At 45.7% G+C, this 20,987-nt stretch overlaps 1 protein-coding gene and 1 pseudogene across 1 annotated transcript; one reads left to right on the forward strand and one right to left on the reverse strand.

Annotated features, from left to right (window-relative positions):
- The first annotated feature begins 9,448 nt into the window (after positions 1-9,448).
- On the forward strand, positions 9,449-10,891 carry LOC103725815 (lysine-specific demethylase 4D-like). Its single transcript, XM_029558684.1, has one exon. It carries the CDS (start codon positions 9,449-9,451, stop codon positions 10,889-10,891), a length of 1,443 nt encoding a protein of 480 aa, XP_029414544.1.
- Positions 10,892-19,697: 8,806 nt separating this feature from the next.
- On the reverse strand, positions 19,698-20,687 carry LOC103725816 (annotated as a pseudogene).
- Positions 20,688-20,987: the final 300 nt, after the last annotated feature.

Consider the following 20,987-nt stretch of genomic DNA (forward strand, 5'->3'; position numbering starts at 1 on the left):
CTGGACATGGTTGAGGTTGTCTGTTTGTAATCCTGAAAATGACTAAGAACTAGATCAAGGGGAGCTGACAATGATGAGACTTTCCAGCCCATCGTGGGATAAGCTTCAAGAAATAGGAATATAAGGAGAGGAATGAGAATGAGAAGTAGGATGGAAAGTCGATAGACAGGGTGGAGCTCTGAGCAGAGGGTGAGGACAGTATGAGATGGCGGTTCCCTAGAGGGGGAAGTGAAAATCTCGTAGCGCGAGGAGCTGCCCCTGTCCCTTTCCCAAAAAGATTTGGCCAGCCTGGATTCCATGTCAGACTTGACCAGAATCTTGTATCTGGCATGCCCGGATTCCACATCAGGCTGGGCCAAGACTCTGGGCCTGTCCTGCCTGGATTCCATGTCAGGCTGGAGCACGACCCCCTATCAGAGGAGGAGTCAGGGTGTCCCCTGTTCTCCTCCAGCTCTGTGATCAATAGCGCCTCCGCCTGATCTCCATTGAGCCCCACGATGTCCAGACTACTGAAAAGCAGAAGAGAGAGAAAGCGAAAGCAGGTGAACTTACCAAGGCTGACTTCGTTGGTGCGCTCCCGTGGGTCTGGGGTTTATATTCTCGAATCCTGGATGAGCCCCCAAATGTTAGGGTCTGAGAATCAAGAATAATTCCCACAGACACCAAGAAGATTGTACAAAAAGTTTATTCGGGAATTCAGAGCAAAACCAACCAAATGGCTCTAGCCGGGCACAGACTTCATGAGCTAAAGGTGGAGTCTGGCCCCACAATAGGAGGCAGGGCTTTTACTGGACCACTCCACAGAAACCCGCAGGCACCAAGCATCTTTTAAAATGATTGGATGGCCCCATATCCTGAGTACGGGGAAGTTTTGATTGGTAGAGGCTGTCTTCAGGGCATTGGAATGTGCTATTATCTTTATGGCCAGAAGTTTTTGTTTATACCTTATAAGGCTTTTACATGTCCAGGGCTTGCTTAATCTATAGCTTCCGAGGTGGGGGGGGCTAGCAACTGGAAATTTACAACATGCCTGGGCTTGTCTGGGTTTGTCTGAAGAAGCTAGACAAAATGGAGTCAGTGCATTCTGGCTCTTCAGTCATCAGGTAGATTTCAACGGTAATGTTCATCATCTCTACTAATTAACATGATGTAAACTTTTATGCTTCTTCCTCAAATATAATACATTTTTAAAATTTGTTGATTTTTTTTTCTGTGTGTATATATATCACACAGAACATCCCAAACCATCTTACTGAGTTTGTAGACTTTCTGGGAGAGTCCCAGTGCCAGACTTGCAGACTCACTCAAAAACTATCTATGGATAAGCATAAGTAATTGAGTGACCCATCCTTGTAGTTGGTTGAAGACCTCCCCTGCTTCCTACTCTCTGTGGCTGGACTGCAATATTACCACCCATTTCCACAGAATGAGGTTAGTAATGCCATACCAGAATGAGGTTGTCATGTGTCGTGCAGATAATGTGGCACCTGCATTGCTGGATTTAAAGGCCAGATCCCAATTTTACCCTGATTGTCCTGCTATGTGCCCCCTGGATGTGCCTAACTGGAATATCCACAGCGTGCATTGGTATTTGTAGGCACATAAGGAAGTGTCACCTTTTCACCTTCCGTTTTGTATGCAACATATCAAGAAAACCACTGAGGTTTGTGGGGTAGAAACATATGTCTCAGAGAAAGATGCAAACAGAACTCTGAAGTTGTGTTACCTTCCACAAAGCAGTGCCCACTGGACATGAAAGATGCTTGTCAAGAAAACTATGTTCTGGAGTGCAGAACCTCAACTGCTTGTATCAAGTACCCACTAAGAGGTAACCACAGTGTGTGGAGGACAGACTCCTCACCAGTCACTAGGACTGGCAGAGAAGGGTTCTTAGTGCAGCAGAGCCTCACCTTACCTTAAAATACAGGGGTTAAAAGTTACATGGAGAGGAGAGAAAGGAGTGAGGTCAGAAGAAGAAAGCACAAAGTCAAGGCAAAGGCCACAAGCATTTGACTCGAGCCAAGAGTTTGTACAGGAACTATGAAAAGGTGCATTTGTAGGGAAAACCATAAAGACAGTGATTTAAATAACCATTTAAAAAATTCTTGCCCCAAATCCTGTTAAAGTGACCAGTAGCAGGATTTGTATTTTGATATGCTTAAAAAAGATGAAAATATTAAAATAAGAGCATTGCAGAGTTGGGAGAAATATAAATTGATTAGAAGTCTCCAGAAAGAGTCCCAGGAAAGCCAAGCAACACAGTTGTGTCTACTGACCCTGAAGGCTTAGGGTGTCATGGCAGTAGGTACCTGTGGAGATGAGACTCTTCTTCTCAGAGCTGGGGACACCAGCTCAGACCCAACATGAATGCTTTATGTTCTACAATAGGTACAAAACGTGGTTTCTGGACTGGAGATTTCTAGGGACAAGTTAGATGGTAGAACTTTGAGACATCAATTTCCCTTTGGTGGAGAAACCAGACCTGTAAACCTCAGGAGGGAAGGTGGTTGTATCCTTCACTGATGAATATGTCCAGCCACGAGAAAACCCAAGGTCCCAAGGCAAATGAGATCAGTAAATGATTCCATGAGCGCTGAACTTCCAGTTTTCTTTCCTGGTCTTTAGTAACAAGGACTACCAGATGTTGGAGGAGAGCTTTAAGTGGGAGCGATAGAGACCAAGGCCAAAAGAGAATGAAGTGATTTCAAAGAGACTGTGTTGGACCAAAGCAAAACTTTAAAACCATTGATAATGTAGCATCTTTTCAGAGAGATTAACAAAATGTATCTTCAAGACAATACAGTAAGGAAAGGGGAATCTGCATGCTGGAAAGGAAGACAAGGGAACAGAAAGGACCCACTGGAAACTAGAAGTTCAACATATGGAAAGAGATGGAAAGGGGTTTGGGAAAATGAGAAAAAAATTTCAGAAGATGCAGTGTAGTGACAATACAAAATTAAGAGAAATAAAAAGACAATATGGTAATTAAAGGTCCAGCCCATAGGCAGTCAGTATCCAGTTAGCAGGAGTTATGTACACAGAAAATCATCAAAGAAGTAACTAAAAACTTCAGAAAAAATGTGATTTCTTAGGTTAATCTAAGAACATTGGGAGAAAAGAAACAAACTCCTCTGTGACAGCAGGAAGAGCCAAACCAAACAACAAAAACTCACCAGGACAAACAACACAATGAACAGATTATCCAAAAACAGCCCGTTCTCACACCAGTACTCACTAAGTAATTTTAAAAGTTCATAAACCTCTTGGAGAAAAACCTCACAGGATTAAAGTTACAATTAGCACATGAAAAGGAAAAATTAAGATAATTACATGTGTATATATTGGAACATACATACAATGTAAAACATTGAAAATATGTGAAACATTTAAAATTCAGAAGAATTGAATATAAAAATGACAAATTTGGGATAATATTAATATATCTAACAGTTTAACACGTAAAATAAACGAGCAACATATCAAATGCTCCTATAAGGAAATGAACGAACAGCTGTGAGGGACAATGAACAAAGATGTGACGAGTACGAGGAATAAGAGCCGGGGGCTCATTGCCATCAAGAAAACTTGTCTTTGTTGTGATCCAGGAAATGTAAGTCACAACTTGGGTTAGCAAATTAGGAAAAGACCTTTTCAAAAGAAGATTTCTCAGTACTGGGGATATAAAATGGTGGTTTCTTGCAGAAAAATTTTGGCATTATGTGCCTCAGATTTTTAAATAATTTGAATGGAGGCCCATTGGTTAAGAGCACATCCTGCTTATCCAGAGGACCAAGTGAGTTCGGTTCCCACCACCCCTATCAGTTGGCTCACACCACCTTTATCTCCAGCTGGAAGGGGATCAGATGCCTCTGACCTTTGTAACACCTGTACTCCCGTGCACATACCTACACACAGACACACAACATAAGCCATAATTTAAAATAAAACAATAAAGCCAGGCATGGTGGCGCACCCCTTGAATCCCAGCATTTGGGAGGCAGAGACAGGCAGATCTCTGTGAGATTGAGGTCAGCCTGGTCTATATAGTGGGTTCCAGGTCAACTGGGGCTACAGGACTGTCTTAAAAACAAAACAAAAACAAAATATCTTTAATCCTACAATAGTCATTCTATTTATAAGTATGTAATCTGAAGAATTTCAGTATTTTACTGGATGTGCTGATACTTGAGATAAGTAAGTGTAAATTTAGTAATTATGAAGAAGTGCAAATAGTAACTGTTTGATAAGGGAAAAGGTGAATCACTTATTTCCACAATGTTTTCAGCTCTCAGGTATTATGACTGATGAATGGTAATTGGTTAGTGAAGATGACACTGTCAGAAGAAACAATGCCCATGCCTGTGGCGAGGTGTCAGCCATGCTCATCTGCAGCAGTAGATTGGGAAAATGTGGACAGCGTGACGGAGCTGAAGTCCTTCCTCTTCTACAGTTTGGGCTGTGGCTGTGGTGGGGAGGCCCTTAATATTCAGCTTCATGTCATACCCTCTCCAGTTTGCCACCGAGGACACACACACACACACACACACACACACTGGAAATTAGGAGGCATTTTTATTTTTATAATTACATTTATTTTAGGGGAGGGGCATGCCGTGGCACTTGGGTGGAGACCAGAGGATAACTTGTAGTGTGGGTTCTGTCCTACACTAGGTTCTGGGGAGCAAACTCAGGTCATCAGGCTTGGCAAGCAGGTACCTTTAACCATTGAGCCATCTCACTGGCTGGGGCATTTTTAAAAGACATGGAGTAAAGACTTTCTAATTTCCACAAATCCTTCAAGTTTAAGAGACTAATGATTATTTTTTAATCATACTGATAAGAGAAAATACTTTTTCAGCTGTCAGAACCACCCAGCTTCCTTGGTTGAGGACCCCCAGTTGCTCTGCCTACCACGGGTAAGGCAGAGTCTGAAGTGCCACAGTGCTTGCTCTCTACTGGGTCTGTGGCTCCACCGCAGAGAAGTGAGAAGCCACACTCACAGGAAAATGAAACATTTGACTACATATTCTAAAGCTCGATTGTATGGTGACAGCATGCACAAGACCCATGCAAACTCAGACAAAAACCAGCATGGAGCTGGGGAAATGGGCAGCAGGCCCAACCCTAGCTGAGGAACTATTAGCAGCTGATCACTGCTGGGTGAGAGAGAGAGTAGATCTTTATGGAAGTGACTCTAGATAGGCTGACCAGACTCCAGTAGATGAACTCATACCGAGGGACATCTAGGTACACTAACTTGACTGGATAGGCCTTAGCATCTGTGACAGAATGCACGAAATCCTGTGGGTGTGCTATGGGGGATGCAGATGGGGGGGCTCTAAATATGATTAAGATTGTATGAAATGCACAAAAATTCAATAAAAATATACATTGAAAAAATTGTATATAACAGTAATTTGTAAAATCATTATAGGCAGTTCCTCTCAGTGTGGTGTGTGCCTGTGTGCACACGTGTGGGTGTTCACTTGCCCAAGTGTTTGTATGTGGAGGCCAGAAGCACACATCAGTGGGGTGCCTTCCTTGATCACTCTCCATCTTACTTTTTGAGACAGGGTTTCTCACTGAACCTGGAGCTGGCTGCTTTAGCTAGACTACCCTTGACTGGACTTCCCTGTTTCTGCCCCTTCTCTGGGGTTACAGTACTGTGCCTGACTTTTACATGTGTCCTGGGCAATCTAAACTCGGCTCAAGTTTGCACAGTACCCACTATGCCAAATGCAGCCCCACTGATAATGTGGAAGCTTGACAAAGTGGGATGATGTGGGAGAGTATCTCGTGACCCATGGAATCTTGACAGAAGTCAGCTCTTAGGCTGAGCTTTAGTGGTGACTGCCTGTAGGCAGGAGAGGACATCAGGCTTGACCCTGTGGTTCCGTATAGAGAAGTTAAGGGGAGCACAGTAAGCCTTCCTGGGGGGTGGTCCCACGGTGAAGACTACTGTGGGAGTCTTTGATGTCACTGACCATTTATCTGAGGAAGGAGATGTAGCTGTCAGTACTATCACCAACTGGTGTAAATGAAGATGCCCGCACGAGAAAAATCAGTTCCCGGAGGAAATGATCCACTTGTCCTTTACCGTTGACTTTCAGGGGTCCAGTGGACCAGCCCATGTGGAGAAACAAAGTTGAAGTTGAGGAGCACATCGGTTGAGAGGAAGCTGGGATAATCAGTGATGTGCATTGAGGGCGGCAGCTCAGTTCCAACAACTGCCGGCAGCATAATAAGGTGTTCAAGGACGAAAGTCAAGAGGACTGAGAGCTCAACCCTGAGACCAGGCTGCACTTCTGCGGTAAGAAGAGGGGTGGACAGGAGAGAGAAAAGCCAGAGAGGACGGTGCAGCAGTGCCCTAGAGGGCACCCCGAGGAGGAAGGGGAGGGTTCCTTGGACTACTGATGTGGAGAAGTAGAGTGCGACCCCTGGAACACTGTCTCTGGAAGCAGTTTGTTAAGAGGGGATCTGAATGCAAACTTTTACATTTTGACTTTGGTGCTGAAAGGAAAGTGAGAGGAAACAGCAGGTTAAGCCAGGAAAGACTGATGACTCATAATTTAGTAAAGACTGCACTGAATGAGAGGTGCTGATTGAAAGGGTTCAAGTGCAAAGCTGGGCGTGGTGGCACACTCCTTTGATCTCAGCACTCGGGAGGCAAAGGTACATGGATCTCTGTGAAATGGGGGCCAACCTAGTCTACAGAGCAAGTTCCAGGCCAGCTGGGGCTACAGGAAGACTGTCTCAAAAAGCCAAAGCCAAAAAAAAAAAAAAACAGTTCAAGAGACCAGCTCTGGAAAGGAGTGTCCTCAACCAGAGGACAGACAGTGTGGGTCAAAGGCCTGATTCTCTCACAACATTTCAACTGCCTGCAAAATACAAGGTTCTAAGCTCCTTTAGAATATGGCAAGGACCAAGACGTGAAGATCAAGGTTTCAGTCTACAGCTACATGGAGGAAAAGACAGAAACAGGCAGAGCTTGGGGCTGAACACACCATCGACATCGAGCTTTGGCATACTCTCCACACCACAGTCACTAAAGCCAGGCACTGGTAGAGCCAACTTTATGGACCATTGTGAGGATGGAAGGCAGTATACAGAAACTGCTTAACAAGGCCAGTCAAAGCCTAAATACAGCTGACCCCATACGAGGTAGAAATGAAATGCCTAAAGAGAACTACAGGAGATGGGTTTGCTTGAGGTGGGGAAGGAAGATGGGAGCTGGGTTCCTACAGTCAGGAAGGGGTAGAGTCTAAGGACTGAGAAGGAAAGGGAATCTTGGGAGAGTGACAGGAGGGAGCAGCTTGAGCATAAAGGGAAATCAGGAAGATTTCAAGGCATCAGGAAACAGAGCTAAAAAAGCGGCTGGTTTAAAGTGGCTTCCAAGTGTTCCATTCCCTTTGCACCTGTCTCCTAGTGCCCTGGCAGAACTGCAGACCTAGTGGGCAAAGTTAGCCTTAGGATAGAATGCTGCTTGCTTCTCCCTCACTGCCCTGGTGATCATCTCCTTTTGTCTAGGATGGATGAAATGAGCCATCATTGTTATGTGTTTCATCCTCCACCCAACCACCAGCATCTTGGTCCTCTGCTCACTGGCCTACACTTGTGTAGAGAAACTCTTAACTCGGACTTTGCACTTTCTGTTGCCTTTTATCATATATTTGGATGCCCTTTTCCTTACGAAAAAACTCTGTGATGCTAGATTGGTTTGTGTAGGACCAGATGAGGGAGACAGTCATGTGGCCACAAAAAGCGCTCAGTTTTCAGTCAAGGATGTGCATGACCCTTATTCTTTCTTTCTTTGTTTTTTTACTACCTCTCATTTTCCCTTCAAATTTCTAATTTCCTAGTTTCTTTAAAAAATTTTTTATTTGATGTGCATGGTTAATGCCTTCATGTATGTAAGTGCACCCATGTCATGCAGTGCCTGAGGTGGCCAGAAGAGGATGTTAGATCCCCTAAAACTGGAGTTAGGGATGTTTGTTAGCTGCCATGTGGGTGCTGGGAACTGAACCTGGATTCTCGTCATGAGTAGCCAGTGCTCTTAACTGCTGAGTGTCTCTCCAGGCCCAGTTTCCTAGAGTCTTCAATTTAATGTTTGATTCATTTGTTTCCAATTGCTCTTTTTCTTTCTAATCAGTTAGATGTGCCCCTTTGTCCTCAGTGTTCTTCTCTGAACTGTTTTTTAACTAACTGCAGAAGCTTGTAAAGATCATCCTACTTGGTGATGGATCACCATAATTAGCCTTTCTCTGGGTATGTAACCAACATCCAGGTTCAGGACAGATTAATGTAAGTAGAGCCTTCCTCCATGCTCCCAAAAGTAACCACTGCTCTGACTTCAAACATGATTCTTTGTTTCATCTTGGTCTTTATGTAAATGCAATCAAGTAATCAGAATCCTCTTGAATTATACAATTTTGATACTGCTTTTATATTATCTGCTCCTGCATTTTTATGAAATGCTCATCCTCATAGCTCCATGGATTCTGCTTTATGAACACAGAGGGATGCACCTAACCACATTATTGTTGATGAACACAGAGGGATGAATCTAACCACATTATTGTTGATGAACACAGAGGGATGCACCTAACTACATTATTGTTGATGGGCACTGTGTTGTTTACAGAATTCAGTCACTGGAAATAACATTGGCATTCCTAGATCCACCACCAACCACACACATTCTGGACACATGATTCAATGTTAACACAGCACTGCACAAGCCTTCAGTTTCAGAAAGACTAGCCTAGAAGCTCCCAGAGTACTGTGGTGCTTCCCCTTCGATCCGGTAGGGCAGGGTGTCCTTGTGCTCCGTTTGGCAGCAGCACCGATGTTTGTACGGAGGCTCAGGCTCTGTGATAGCACTGTACAATTACTCGTTGAATTTTCATTTTTCTTAATCGTTCTAAACGTTTTCAATGTGCCTTCAGTTTCAGAAAGACTAGCCTAGAAGCTTCCAGAGTACTGTGGTGCTTCCCCTTCGATACGGTAGGGCAGGGTGTCCTTGTGCTCCGTTTGGCAGCAGCACCGATGTTTGTACGGAGGCTCAGGCTCTGTGATAGCACTGTACAATTACTCGTTGAATTTTCATTTTTCTTAATCGTTCTAAACGTTTTCAATGTGTGTTCTTTCAGATGGCATTTCAGTCACTTCCCTGACTAGTGCCTGATGCAGGTGTGTGGAATCCAATAAGGGCCCGGCTGAGGGGCAGAATCTGAGGTTCGGGCCCCTTCAGTATCTGCACAAAGCTGACACCGGGAGTGGCCCTCTTGGTTAGTCAAAGCCTGACAGACATCATCGTTTCACTGGCACAGAAGGTGGCTGTAACTCCTGCTGCTTCACAGCTACAGTGACTGATTTGTTAAAAAGGATTTCCTGCCTCCTGAACTCTAGAATATATCCACCCTGGGAGTTTTCTGCTTAAACTGAAGCGATGAAGTCCAAGTCCAACCGTGCTCCGAATCCGACCCGCAGCATCATGACATTCCCTCCAACCATGGAATTCTCAAATTTCAACAAGTACATTGCTTACATGGAGTCCCAGGGAGCTCACCGAGCAGGACTGGCCAAGGTCATTCCACCCAGGGGATGGAGAGCCCGGCAGTCCTATGACGACATCGGCCACATCGTAATCGCCTCCCCCCTGCAGCAGGTGGTCTCTGGCAGGGCAGGTGTGTTCACTCAACACAGTAAGAAAAAGAGACCCATGACCGTGGGGCAGTACCGCCACCTGGCCAACAGCAAAAAGCACCGCACCCCTGCACACCTGGACTTTGAAGATCTGGAGAGAAAGTACTGGAAAAACCGCCTCTATGTGCCACCCATATACGGAGCCGACGTCAGCGGGTCCCTGTTTGACGAGAACACCCAGCACTGGAACGTGGGGCACCTGGGAAGCGCTTTGGACCTGTTGAGGCAGGAGAGCCAGGTGGTGATCGAGGGCGTGAACACGCCCTACCTGTACTTCGGCATGTGGAAGGCCACGTTCGCGTGGCACACGGAGGACATGGACCTGTACAGCATCAACTACCTGCACTTCGGGGAGCCCAAGACGTGGTACGCGGTGCCCCCCGAGCACGGATGGCGCCTGGAGCGCCTGGCCAGGGACCTGTTCCCGGGCAGCTCCCGGGGCTGCCAGGCCTTCCTGAGGCACAAGGCGGCCCTCATCTCGCCCAGCGTGCTCAGGGAGAATGGCATCCCGTTCGGCCGCATGACGCAGGAGGCTGGCGAGTTCATGGTCACCTTTCCCTCGGGCTACCACGCCGGCTTCAATCACGGCTTCAACTGCGCAGAGGCCATCAACTTCGCCACCCCGCGCTGGGTCGACTATGGCAAAGTGGCGTCTCAGTGCAGCTGTGGGGAGGCCAGGGTCAGCTTCTCCATGGATGCCTTCGTGCGCATCCTGCAGCCCGAGCGCTATGAGCCGTGGAAGCGCGGCCAGGTCCAGGAAGTCGTGGACCACAGGAGACCACGGGCGCCTACCAGTAGGGAGCTCAAGACCTGGCGGCTGATCCAGGCACCCAACCAAGCTCCTCAGAGTCTGAGGCATCTCTGGCTTCATAGTGATGCACACCGTCCTCAGCCAGCAGCCACTAATAGTAAACCCCACTGCAACATCCAGCTGCGCAGTGGCCTCCGGCAACTTGCGGCTGCCAGAGACACTGCTTGTCTGTGCTGGCCCCTGACACGCAGCTCCCTGAAGCCTGACCCAGCCCCATCCCCATCACCCACCCTGGGTTCATCTGCTCCTGGCCACCACCTGTCAACTGGCAGATGTGGTCCTGGCCATTGGGCTTGTAGACTAAGAGTTCAGGAGCGCACTCTTAAGGCTTCAGCCAAGAGGCACCTCCCAGCAGGAATAGTGGCACAACCCTGAACCCTGAGCTTCTGCCCCAACCTGTGCATGGAGACAGGATGTCTGTCAACTGACAGATGTGGTCCTGGCCATTGGGCTTGTAGAATAAGAGTTCAGGAGCGCACTCTTAAGGCTCCAGCCAAGAGGCACCTCCCAGCAGGAATAGTGGCCACAACCCTGAACCCTGAGCTTCTGCCCCAACCTGTGCATGGAGACAGGATGTTCGACCCTGCATCTGTGAGCCCTGGCCCACAGCATCCTATCACAGCCTCTGCCGGCGACTTGACCTCTGACCGCTAATGGCCATGTTCTAACCTGCCTTAGGGCTCATGTTCTGTGGTTTGGAAGCTTGCCAAGAGTTTTGACTGAATTTGTAGGACATTGGTCATACTCAAGAGAGCCCTCCCTCAAGTATGTTTTCTAAATTTGCCATGCTGGCTTCCACTTTCCAGACCTTGGTGAGCCTCTGGACTCTGGTAACAGCCCAACTTTCAGCTGAAGTTTCATTGTTTGAACACGCTGAGTCTCTGAGAACTAAGCTCTGTTGAGGTTTCTCAAACCTGATCTCTCATCCTCTGGGCCAAGTGAAGACTCAATTTTTCTTCCCCATCTCCCACTTCTTGCTTGAAAAACGGGGCACTTTTGACCAGTAGGTTATAAGCCAGTTGGTTAATAGAGCCACAAAACAAAAACGAAGCCAAAGCCCGTAGGGTCTTTCAAAGTTATTGATGTATTAACAACATGTCTCACCCAGTATTTGTTCCCAAAAAAGGCAGCCAAAATGTTAAAATTATTTCCAATATAGTTTCAAATAATGAGGTGGTGTGTGGAAGTTATTCTTCTATGAACTTATTTCTTTCAAAACATTTAAAGGCCAAACACTTTGGGAAGCCAGGTTACACTGAGCAGTGACGGGGAGTGGGCTTGGGGTCTGTGTTGCTGGCTAAGGCATTTGATTTCAGCCATGCCCATGATGCGGCAGAGCAGCTGGCGGTCAGGGGAACCCATGCTGCTGAGGACCCATGAGCAAGCAGGGGGAGAAGCAGTGTCGCTCAACTACTCTTCCATCAAGTTAGACTTCTGAGAGCTGTAGGTATTTCATATTTATTCAGCCCAGTAAACAGGTTTGCAAATGAACAAGACCATTTCAGTTTATAATTGGTGCTGCTGAGGAGCTAGCGTACTAATACTGTTTTGTTGCTATGACAACCTCACAAAAGCAACTGCAGAGAGGAGAGGTTATTTGGGCTTACAGTTTCAGTTTTACAGTCCATTGTGGCTGGCAGGGAAGGCATAGCAGTGGGTGGTTTAAAAGTGATAGAGGTGTGTGAGGCAGAACCTTGCTCCCCCCTGAGTGGATCAGGAGGCAGAGACAGGACAGGAAGTGCACGCAATCTTTGTAAATCTCAAGTCCAGAAATTCATTTCTTCCAGTTAGGCCTGCCCTCCAGAGTCTACAGTTTCCCAAAACAGGACCAGCAGGTGGGACCACTTATATGCTCAAACATGCGAGCCCGTGGGAGACATTTTACAGTCAAACCATAACAAGTAGGATGGGATAGAGAGCAGAAAAGGTGCTGGTTTAGGGCCCTGGTCAGGGAAGCTGGAGGCTAGAAGCCCAGGATTCACAGGAGGGCAGTAGTCCTCCAGAGCAGCCGAAGCCCCAGTGGTCCTGGAAAGACAACGACACGTCTATGTGATGACAGAGAGCTTGAAGCTTTTTGTCCTTCAGTTAAGTCTTACTGCCTGGGCATGCGGTAGAAGGGTTCAGTCTACCCCTCTTCCCAGTGGGACCTACAACTGATGCAGGTTCAGTGCTGGGGCACACAGGATTGACTGTCTCTGCTCATCCAGGACCACTCTGCAGGGTTCAGTCTGCTTTGTTCCCTGCAGTACTGTGAGACCCGAGGCTGAACCTGGCTTAGCACGTCCCTCAGTTCAGACCTGCTGCCACTACCTCCCTTTCCCAGATGAGCCTTCTAAGTAAAAATCCCAATGCTCAGCCCTTAGTCTGCTCCCAGGATACCCGAGGTACAACAGTATTGTTAAGGTTCAGATAGCCCTGCCCCCTCACCAACAGGATCCCAAGGACTTCTCATGCTCCTGAGAAAAGGGAACCTAGCTGATAAGCACCTTGGTCTTTGAAGTCAAGAGAAGCAGACTTTCTCCACTGTTTGGCCAACACAGCAGGCTTCCCCTTTGATCTCTAAAGAGGACAGGTTTTAACAGTCCTGCTCTCCCACTTCCCCCCCAACTTTAAAAAAAAAAATACATCTTCCTGCCTTCTGCAGGAGGCAAAAGCCTCCCTTTTAAAAAGACCCCAACTCAAGACCCGGGCAGACATTTTCCCTGCTGGGAAGGGAATCTGTCCCATGTGTTCCTTTGCTAATAAACCCTATTTTGATGGAGTTTTATCTGTGTCCTGGTGCCTCCTCCTCCATTCGCTCGTTCTCCTCCAACATTTTACCTATCAAGTATTAACTGTTCAATATGGGGCACCTTTTTCTTGGGGGAAGTGATGATAATTCAGCCCTGCTGACACCATAATCCTTTGCAAGGTGCTCAGGGATCTGAGGAGCTAGAAATGGCCCGATGCCTACCCCAGTGCCCTGTTGTGGAATAACTATAACTCCTCAAGATCATGAACACTAGAAGTCACAATAAAGAGGCAAGAACCTTACCCTGTCACAGTAAACACTCTCCACCACCCGGATTTGTTAGGGTCCTATATTCAGAGCAGTTGACCCTCACATATAAAATCATAAAGCCCCTTTTAACAACTGCATGCCACTGTCTTACATCTGTGCCTAGGGATTATATTTACAGTTATTTGTCTAATACGTGTGAAAAATGCATGTGCCTGAAAAGATGAGTAGAAAAATAATTCATTAAATATTTATCAATCTAGGCTGGATGTGGCGGTGCACGGTTTTAATCCCAGCACTTGGGAGGCAGAGGCAGGCGGATCTCTGTGAGACTGAGGTCAGCCTGGTTTCCATAGTGAGTCCAGGCCAGCTGTGGACACCCTGTCTCAAAAAGACCAAAAAAAAAAAAAAAAAAGCAGCAATCTAGAAAGATAACATGACTGGTCCATGCAATAAGATAGGCAATCTCATAAACATATTATTGGAAAAGGAAGCCAGAACCAATGAATAGACACAGTAGTATGTTGCGTCCAAGAATAGGCCACCCTGAGCTGTGGTCACAGGAGCTGGATGTGGTTGCCTTGGTGGGGAGTGGGGGCCTGTGGAGTTTTGAGAGAATGCTATAGGATTGTTGAGTACTTTTACATGTCATTTTGAGTGATGTTTGTGGTTGTATATACTCAGTAAAACTCATTTAAAAAAGTCTGGACCGGGGAGATGATTCAGTACTTTAAAGCTCTTACCACTCAAGCTTAAGGACTAGAGTGGATTTCCAGGAACCATTTCCATTTAAATGCAGGGTGGGACTCGGTAACCTGCCTGTGATTCCAGCCTGGGAAGGCAGAGACAGAGGATCCCCAAGAGCAAGCTGGCTAGGAAACCTAGTCATATTGGCAAGGGTTTTTGTTGTTTTTAAAGATTTGTGTGTGTGTGTGTGTGTGTGTGTGTGTGTGTGTGTACCTGCGTGCTAGAGAGAGAGAGAGAGAGAGAGAGAGAGATCAGATCCCTTGGAACGGGAGCTGGAAGCTGTTGTGAGCCGCTGAATGTGGGTGCAGAGATTCTGTCAAGTCCTCTGATAGAACACTGAGCCATCGCTCCAGCTCTGGGTTTGACTGAGATAACCTGGCTCATGAATATGTTGGAAGTGCAATTGAGGATGATTCCCAACATCAACCTCCAGTCTCCACATGCCCAAGTATAACACACACACACACACACACACACACACACAAAAAGCCATACATGCACACCAAACACACAAAATGGAAAAAGGAAGAAAACAAACCAAAAACTGAAGAGCCAAGATTCATGGATTCACTTTCTATGTTCTTACTTAAGAAAACAATAGAGGAACCGGACAGTATCTCCTTCAGAGCTCCAGATGGCTGGCTGTGGCCCAGGGGGAAGAAGAGGGAAGGAAATGGGAAGACGGGCTGGCGGGAAACCGAACTGTCCTGACAGCCTTGGAAACCTGAATCCTTGTTTGACAGATAAACTAGAAACCATGAAAATTTCAGTGCAGAACCAAAACAGGTCAAGAGCTTTGACACCACAGGAAGGTGTTAGAAATTTGGGGGAAGTAGAGCCCCACAGAGGTCCTGTGGAAACGCTCTCTGGGAAGGCATTAACTCCCCATGGCAGCTCCACAGTAACTCAGGAGGACAGCTGGGGATACCTCTTGCCTTCCCTGTGAGAACTTCAGATAACTAAAGCTAGATACTTGTCTATTTACCTTTGTGTTGCTGTGACTAAATATTTTATTGGAGCTGCAAGAGAGAAATCACCCTTGTTTCGTGTTTGAGAGTTATCAGTCCATCACGGTGGGAAAGAGCTGAATCTCAGCTGCCAGAGTAGACAGCCAGATAGGTAACAGGACAGAGTGGGGGCCAGATATAGCCCCATGGCTTGTGTCTTGAGTGACTGACCTCTTCCAAATGCCCCACCTACCACTTTTCATCACACCACAATAATGTCATTGTGGATCAAGGAGTTAATCCACTGATTAGGTCAGAGCCTGCAGGATCTAATTATCTTTGGAAGGGCCGCAAACATTCCCAGAGGTGTGTCTCTTTTCCTAGGCATTTTAAATCCAACAGGTTGACCAGACTAACCATCAAGGTGTTATTCAGACTGCAGATCTCCAATGAAGAAAAATAAAAGGTTTCCAAAGTTGCTCAAGACAATAGCCTGGTTCACATGCTAAATTACATTCAAAGTCTCTCAGGACAATAGCCTGGTTCACATGCTAAATTACATACAAAGTCAAGTTAATAGCCTGGCTCACTTGTTAAAGTACATATTTAAACTGAATTTTTTTTTGACAGAATCTCATCTAACTTAGACTGGCCTTGAACTAACTATGTAGTTGAGGATGGCTTTGAACCTTTGATCCTCCTGCCTTCACCTTCTAAAGGCATGAACTCTCCCAACATGCCCACCCCTGCCCTAATTCCTTATCAATATCACTGTTGGGGTCAAATAAATGCTCTTGGAAGCCCAGGGTGAAAAAGCATCTTGAGCATTAAAGGAAAGAAACAGTCACACAATTAAATGAATTTACTTAGTTTTGCTCATTTATTCCCCTGTAAACCGATTTCTGAATGAATCTTTTGGAAAGTCAGGACTAGGATAGCTATGGGGGCTCTGGAGGCATTGTAGAGAGACAGAACTGTGTGCTATTGGAAGTCACCATACTTTTCTTGGTAAAGACACTCTCATCCCAGGGTTTGCATTTGTACAATACTAAATTTTTGCAAGTTTCCATTTGAAAAACCCAGGACATTGTTGATCAAACTGAGGGTAGAATGGTGTTTGTGATCTCCCATGACCCCTGCTCCAAGGTTCTCTCCATTTCTAAGAAATAATAATCATGAATTTAGTCCATGATTTTTCAAGTTTTTAGACATAAATTCATGCAGTCCAAGCTACTAATTTATCATCCCTTTCTACCTTTAAAAAAACCTCGGTATTGGGGCTGGAGAGATGGTTCAGTGGTTAAGAACACTGTTCTTGCAGAAGACCTGGGTTTGAATTCTAGGACCCACATGGCAGCTAACAACTGTCTATGGCTCCATTCCCAGGGGATCCAACAGCCTCTTCTGGCCTCCATGGGCATTGCATGACACCAGTACACTTACATACATGCAGGCAATACACACATACACATAAACATTTTTTTAAAAAACAAAAAACCTCAGTATTGTTTTAACAATCTGATTGCTGTGTGTATAGATCCTGTCTACTCTGTCAGGATCCACCACAAAGGATGTTTTCACTATATTTCTGGTAGGAAAGATTATTTTCACAGATTATTTCAAATACAGTGTCACTGAATAGGATTTCTGGGCTGTAGTTAGGTTCGTATTCAGCTGTTCAGCATCTGGGTCTCTGATTTCTGTCTCCATCAGTAATAGGAGAGTTTCAGATTCCCCACACTTGCTCTATTTTTTAAATTAAATTTGTAATCTGTTTTTATTGTATGTGTATGAGTGTTTTGTCTAAATGTATGTAAGCGCAGCACATGTATGCCACGCTGGCAAAGGATGGAAGAAGCCATTGATCCCACAGAACTGGAGTTACTGATGCTCTTCAGCCTTTTGCAGAGGACTTGGGACTGAACCCAGGTCCTCTGGAAAAGCAGCTAGTGCTTTTAACCATTGAGCCATCTCTCCAGTCCCGTTTTTTATATTGTTAGATCTTTCACTTCTCAAGCTCTAAATAGGTTAAAAAATGAAAAAACATAGTTTCTTTTTACATTTCTGATTGCTAGTGACCTTGCTAATCTCTTCAAATTTATTTTCATGTTTATTGGTTGCCTAGGCTCTGCCCACTTCATTTGGATTGACAGTATCTTAAAAAAAATAGTTTATTGGGTCTGGAGAGATGGCTCAGCAGTTAAGAACACTGGCTATTCTTACAGTTTCAAGGGATCTGACAGCCTCTTCTGTCCTCCGGGGGCATTGCACGACACAGGTGCATTTACCTACATGCAGGCATAACACTCATACACATAAAATAAAAATAATAAAATATATTTTAAAAATAGTTTATTGCCTCCCTGTATGTGTTATCTGTGTCATGCAATGCCCATGGAGGTCAGAAGAGGGCATCAGATCCCCTTAGCTGGAGTTAAGGATGGTTGTTTGCTTCCACGTGGTGCTGGGAAGGGAACCTGGTCCTCTACAAGAGCAGCCAGTGCTCTTAACCACTGACCCATCTCTCCAGCCCCAGACTGCCATTCTCTTACATTGATGTGTAGAAGTTCTATTTTATTGTGATACTAATGCATTGTCTGTTTTATGTCACAAATCATTTCCTGTCTTGCATTGTTTGCTAATGTTTTTATGTGGTCATTACCTTGGAACTCACTAAATATGTCAGTCATTTCCATCACTGTTTTGTGGTGTTTATATTCAAGGACTGTTTTTCTGCCTTCAGTTCATAAAGATGCTCCCAACTCTCTAACACCCTTGAAGTCTTCTTTTGTTCGGACAGTGCCAAAACTGTCTGGAATTTAACTTGAACTGATGAAAAAATTAGCAAAGTGATATGATGTAGAACTCTATTTTTATACATTTCTATCCCAGACTGTCAATACAATGCCACACCAAACAGTTCATTCCTCTCCTTCGGTTGGATGAGGGTGTTACATACATATCCTGCACGTGTGCATTTGATTCTGACTCTTTTATTCTATGCATAGATGCTTTGTCCATTTCAGACTGAATATCACAGCTTTACATGAAGTATGTCCTTTGAGAAGCATCCTGTGTATGTTCTCAAAGAATCACCTTGGAGATTGCTATTTAAATAACTGGCTCCATCACCTCAAGAAAACTGTGAATAACTCTACAATCTAGTTTCTAATCTAAAAAACAGAGTTAATAGGAGTATTTATATTATAGAATCAAGAAGATTAACAGAAATATTCTGCATATGATGCATTGAGCAATATCTGGTATTTCAGCTTATGTGTGAGCTGTCATCAATACTTTTACTATTAGATATGAATAGGGACTTGTGCTCATTAAAAGATATGAAACAGAAAAGAAAAAAAAGGAAAGATTGTGGACAGCCGGTAATCTCATTTACATCCAACATGGGCTTAAAAGGAATATTCCTAATCAATGGCAAGAATAATGTAGAATAAACCAAAAAGTTAAAAATAAGGTAAAAGTAATAAAGAATGAACAAATGAGGGGGAGGAGCAAGAGGAAAAAACAGGGGTCAAGGCTGAGAAAGAGAAAAGGGGAAAGAACGTGGAAGCAAAGGGTCAGAAATGCTTTCATTTATTATTGTAGTGTTATGTGCAGGAGTGTAAATGCACCCATGTCTTGCAATGTCTTCGGAGGTCAGAAGAGGGAGCCATCCCTTGGAACTGGAGTTACTGACAGTTGTTGGCCTCCACGTGGGTGCTGGGAATCCAAACCGGCTCCTCTGCAAGAGCAGCCAGTGCTCTTAATTGCTGAGCCATCTCTCCAGCCCCCTAAAACTGTTTTATTTCAAAATAAGGAAAATATGTAAATCCAATTATGTAAAAATAAGAGTAATAAAAACAAAACAAAAATTTGTAAGTAAAATACAGATATTTAAAAATACAGTACAAAGAGGGGCTGGAGAGATGGCTCAGCAGTTAAGAGGCTGTTCTTCCAGAGGACCAGACTTTGACTGGGGGCACCTACCTACTTTGGATGGCTCACAAATGCCTGTAACTCTAGTTCCAGAGGATCTGACACCCTCCCTTGGCCTCTGCAGTAGGTGGCATCCATACACACAGAGAAACACACACATAAATAAAACTAAAATTAAAGAATATACAGTAAAAAGAGAATAAAGCTTTTTTTGTTTGCTGTTTTACACATTCAGGATGTTTATTTGAATTTCTAGCAGACAACTTACACACACCCCTCACCCTTTCCTTTAAGTTAGTGTGACAGTTCTCAGTAACAAACTACTTAAAGAGAAGCTTTGGTCAAAATGGAAATACCAAAATCAAAACCAAACAAAGGAAAACACACCACTGCCTCCTTTAAAACCAACACTCTCAGCAATGATGCCCAAACGAACACACAGCTGGCTTGATCCGGGGTGCAGCGCTTCCATGGGGCCCGTGTTCCTCACCACCCTGAGGCAGAGCCCTGGTCAGCCTGCTCCTCACGCTGGATGGCGGAGACTCGCTGGGCTTCACGTTATCCGGAGGCCCAGTATCGAGGACTCTAGGGTCTTGAAATCCCAAATTGTCGTGAATCCATCACTACCAGTAGTGCAAACTTTGCCACAGTCTTCCTTGTCCACCTCATAAACTGCCACTTGAGTGATGCTGTTCTGGTGCAGCGTCTCCAAGGCCTGTTGCGGTCCTCGGTTGTGGCCCTCTTGTCCATGCTGTGGAAGCGTTCCGTGGCAGACATGTCGCACTGGATGCTCTGTTTCGGAGTTTGAAGCATCAGCAACCGACACGGTGCTATCACGGCTGACCCAGGCCAGGCAGCTCCCACTGGCAGAGAAACGGACCCCATGTACCCAGCTGCCAGTGCCACCGCCTCCAAATTCAGACATTAGCTGACCAAAAGGCATCTTACTGCCCCCAGGGCGTGCTGGCTGGCTTCTCACCCACCTCTTTAATGTAGGCGGAGAACACGGCATTTGAAGTCACAGGAGCCAGCAGCCAGCAAAGCATTGTTGGGATGCCAGGCCAAGCTGAGGACCCTGCAGCGAATCGGCTTTTTAATGGGCTTGCTCACCCAGCAGTCATTTTCAGACTCGAAGTAACAAACAGGTACGAGCAGGGCCCCACTCCCCAGGCAAACTTGTTCTCTAGCGGGGACCACTTCACAAAAGTGGCTGTGCGGTTAATCCTCAGGATCGCCAGGGTTGGCTTCCAGACACCATCTTTCTGACTCCAGACATAGGCATTGTGGTCCTGCCCCACAAGTGACGATGCGGTCACTCTTAGGAGCCGAGTCAATCAATACCTGCGATGTGTCCGTTATGTTCCTTGAGTTCATGGGCTTTCACCCACTGGCTGCTGTTCTTGTAGAAGTGCACTTCGTGATTTCTGGGGCTAAGAGTGATCTGGGTACTATCCCGGTTCCAGGCATGGCAAGTGATGGGCTCTGGTAGAAACTGATTCAGGGACATGATTCTTAGTGTTTTCAAAGGGCTGAAAGCTGCTCCGGGCGGTCAGGAGGACAGCCAGAGATCCGCTGGTCCTAGGCTCAGGGCTCTCAGTTCTGCCTGGTGGTGGGGCTGGGGGCGCCCTCTGTGGAGCCATTTGCTGGCACACTGCACGCTCTCGCTTGGCAGCAACACGCAAGGGATAAGCTGACTTCTCTCTGCAGAGAGGAGCCACCCAGCCTGGTGCCCTCCACCACCAACTCTATGCTTCTCTCTGCTCAGTGGCCACATTCCTCTTCTCTCCCTGTAACTGCCTCTCAAGGTGCTCCCACCAGACATTTTCAAAGGGTGTCCCAGGTC

The sequence above is a fragment of the Nannospalax galili genome, unplaced genomic scaffold (genome assembly GCF_000622305.1).
Source record: "Nannospalax galili isolate Female #2095 unplaced genomic scaffold, S.galili_v1.0 scaffold469, whole genome shotgun sequence".
Taxonomy (NCBI): domain Eukaryota; kingdom Metazoa; phylum Chordata; class Mammalia; order Rodentia; family Spalacidae; genus Nannospalax; species Nannospalax galili.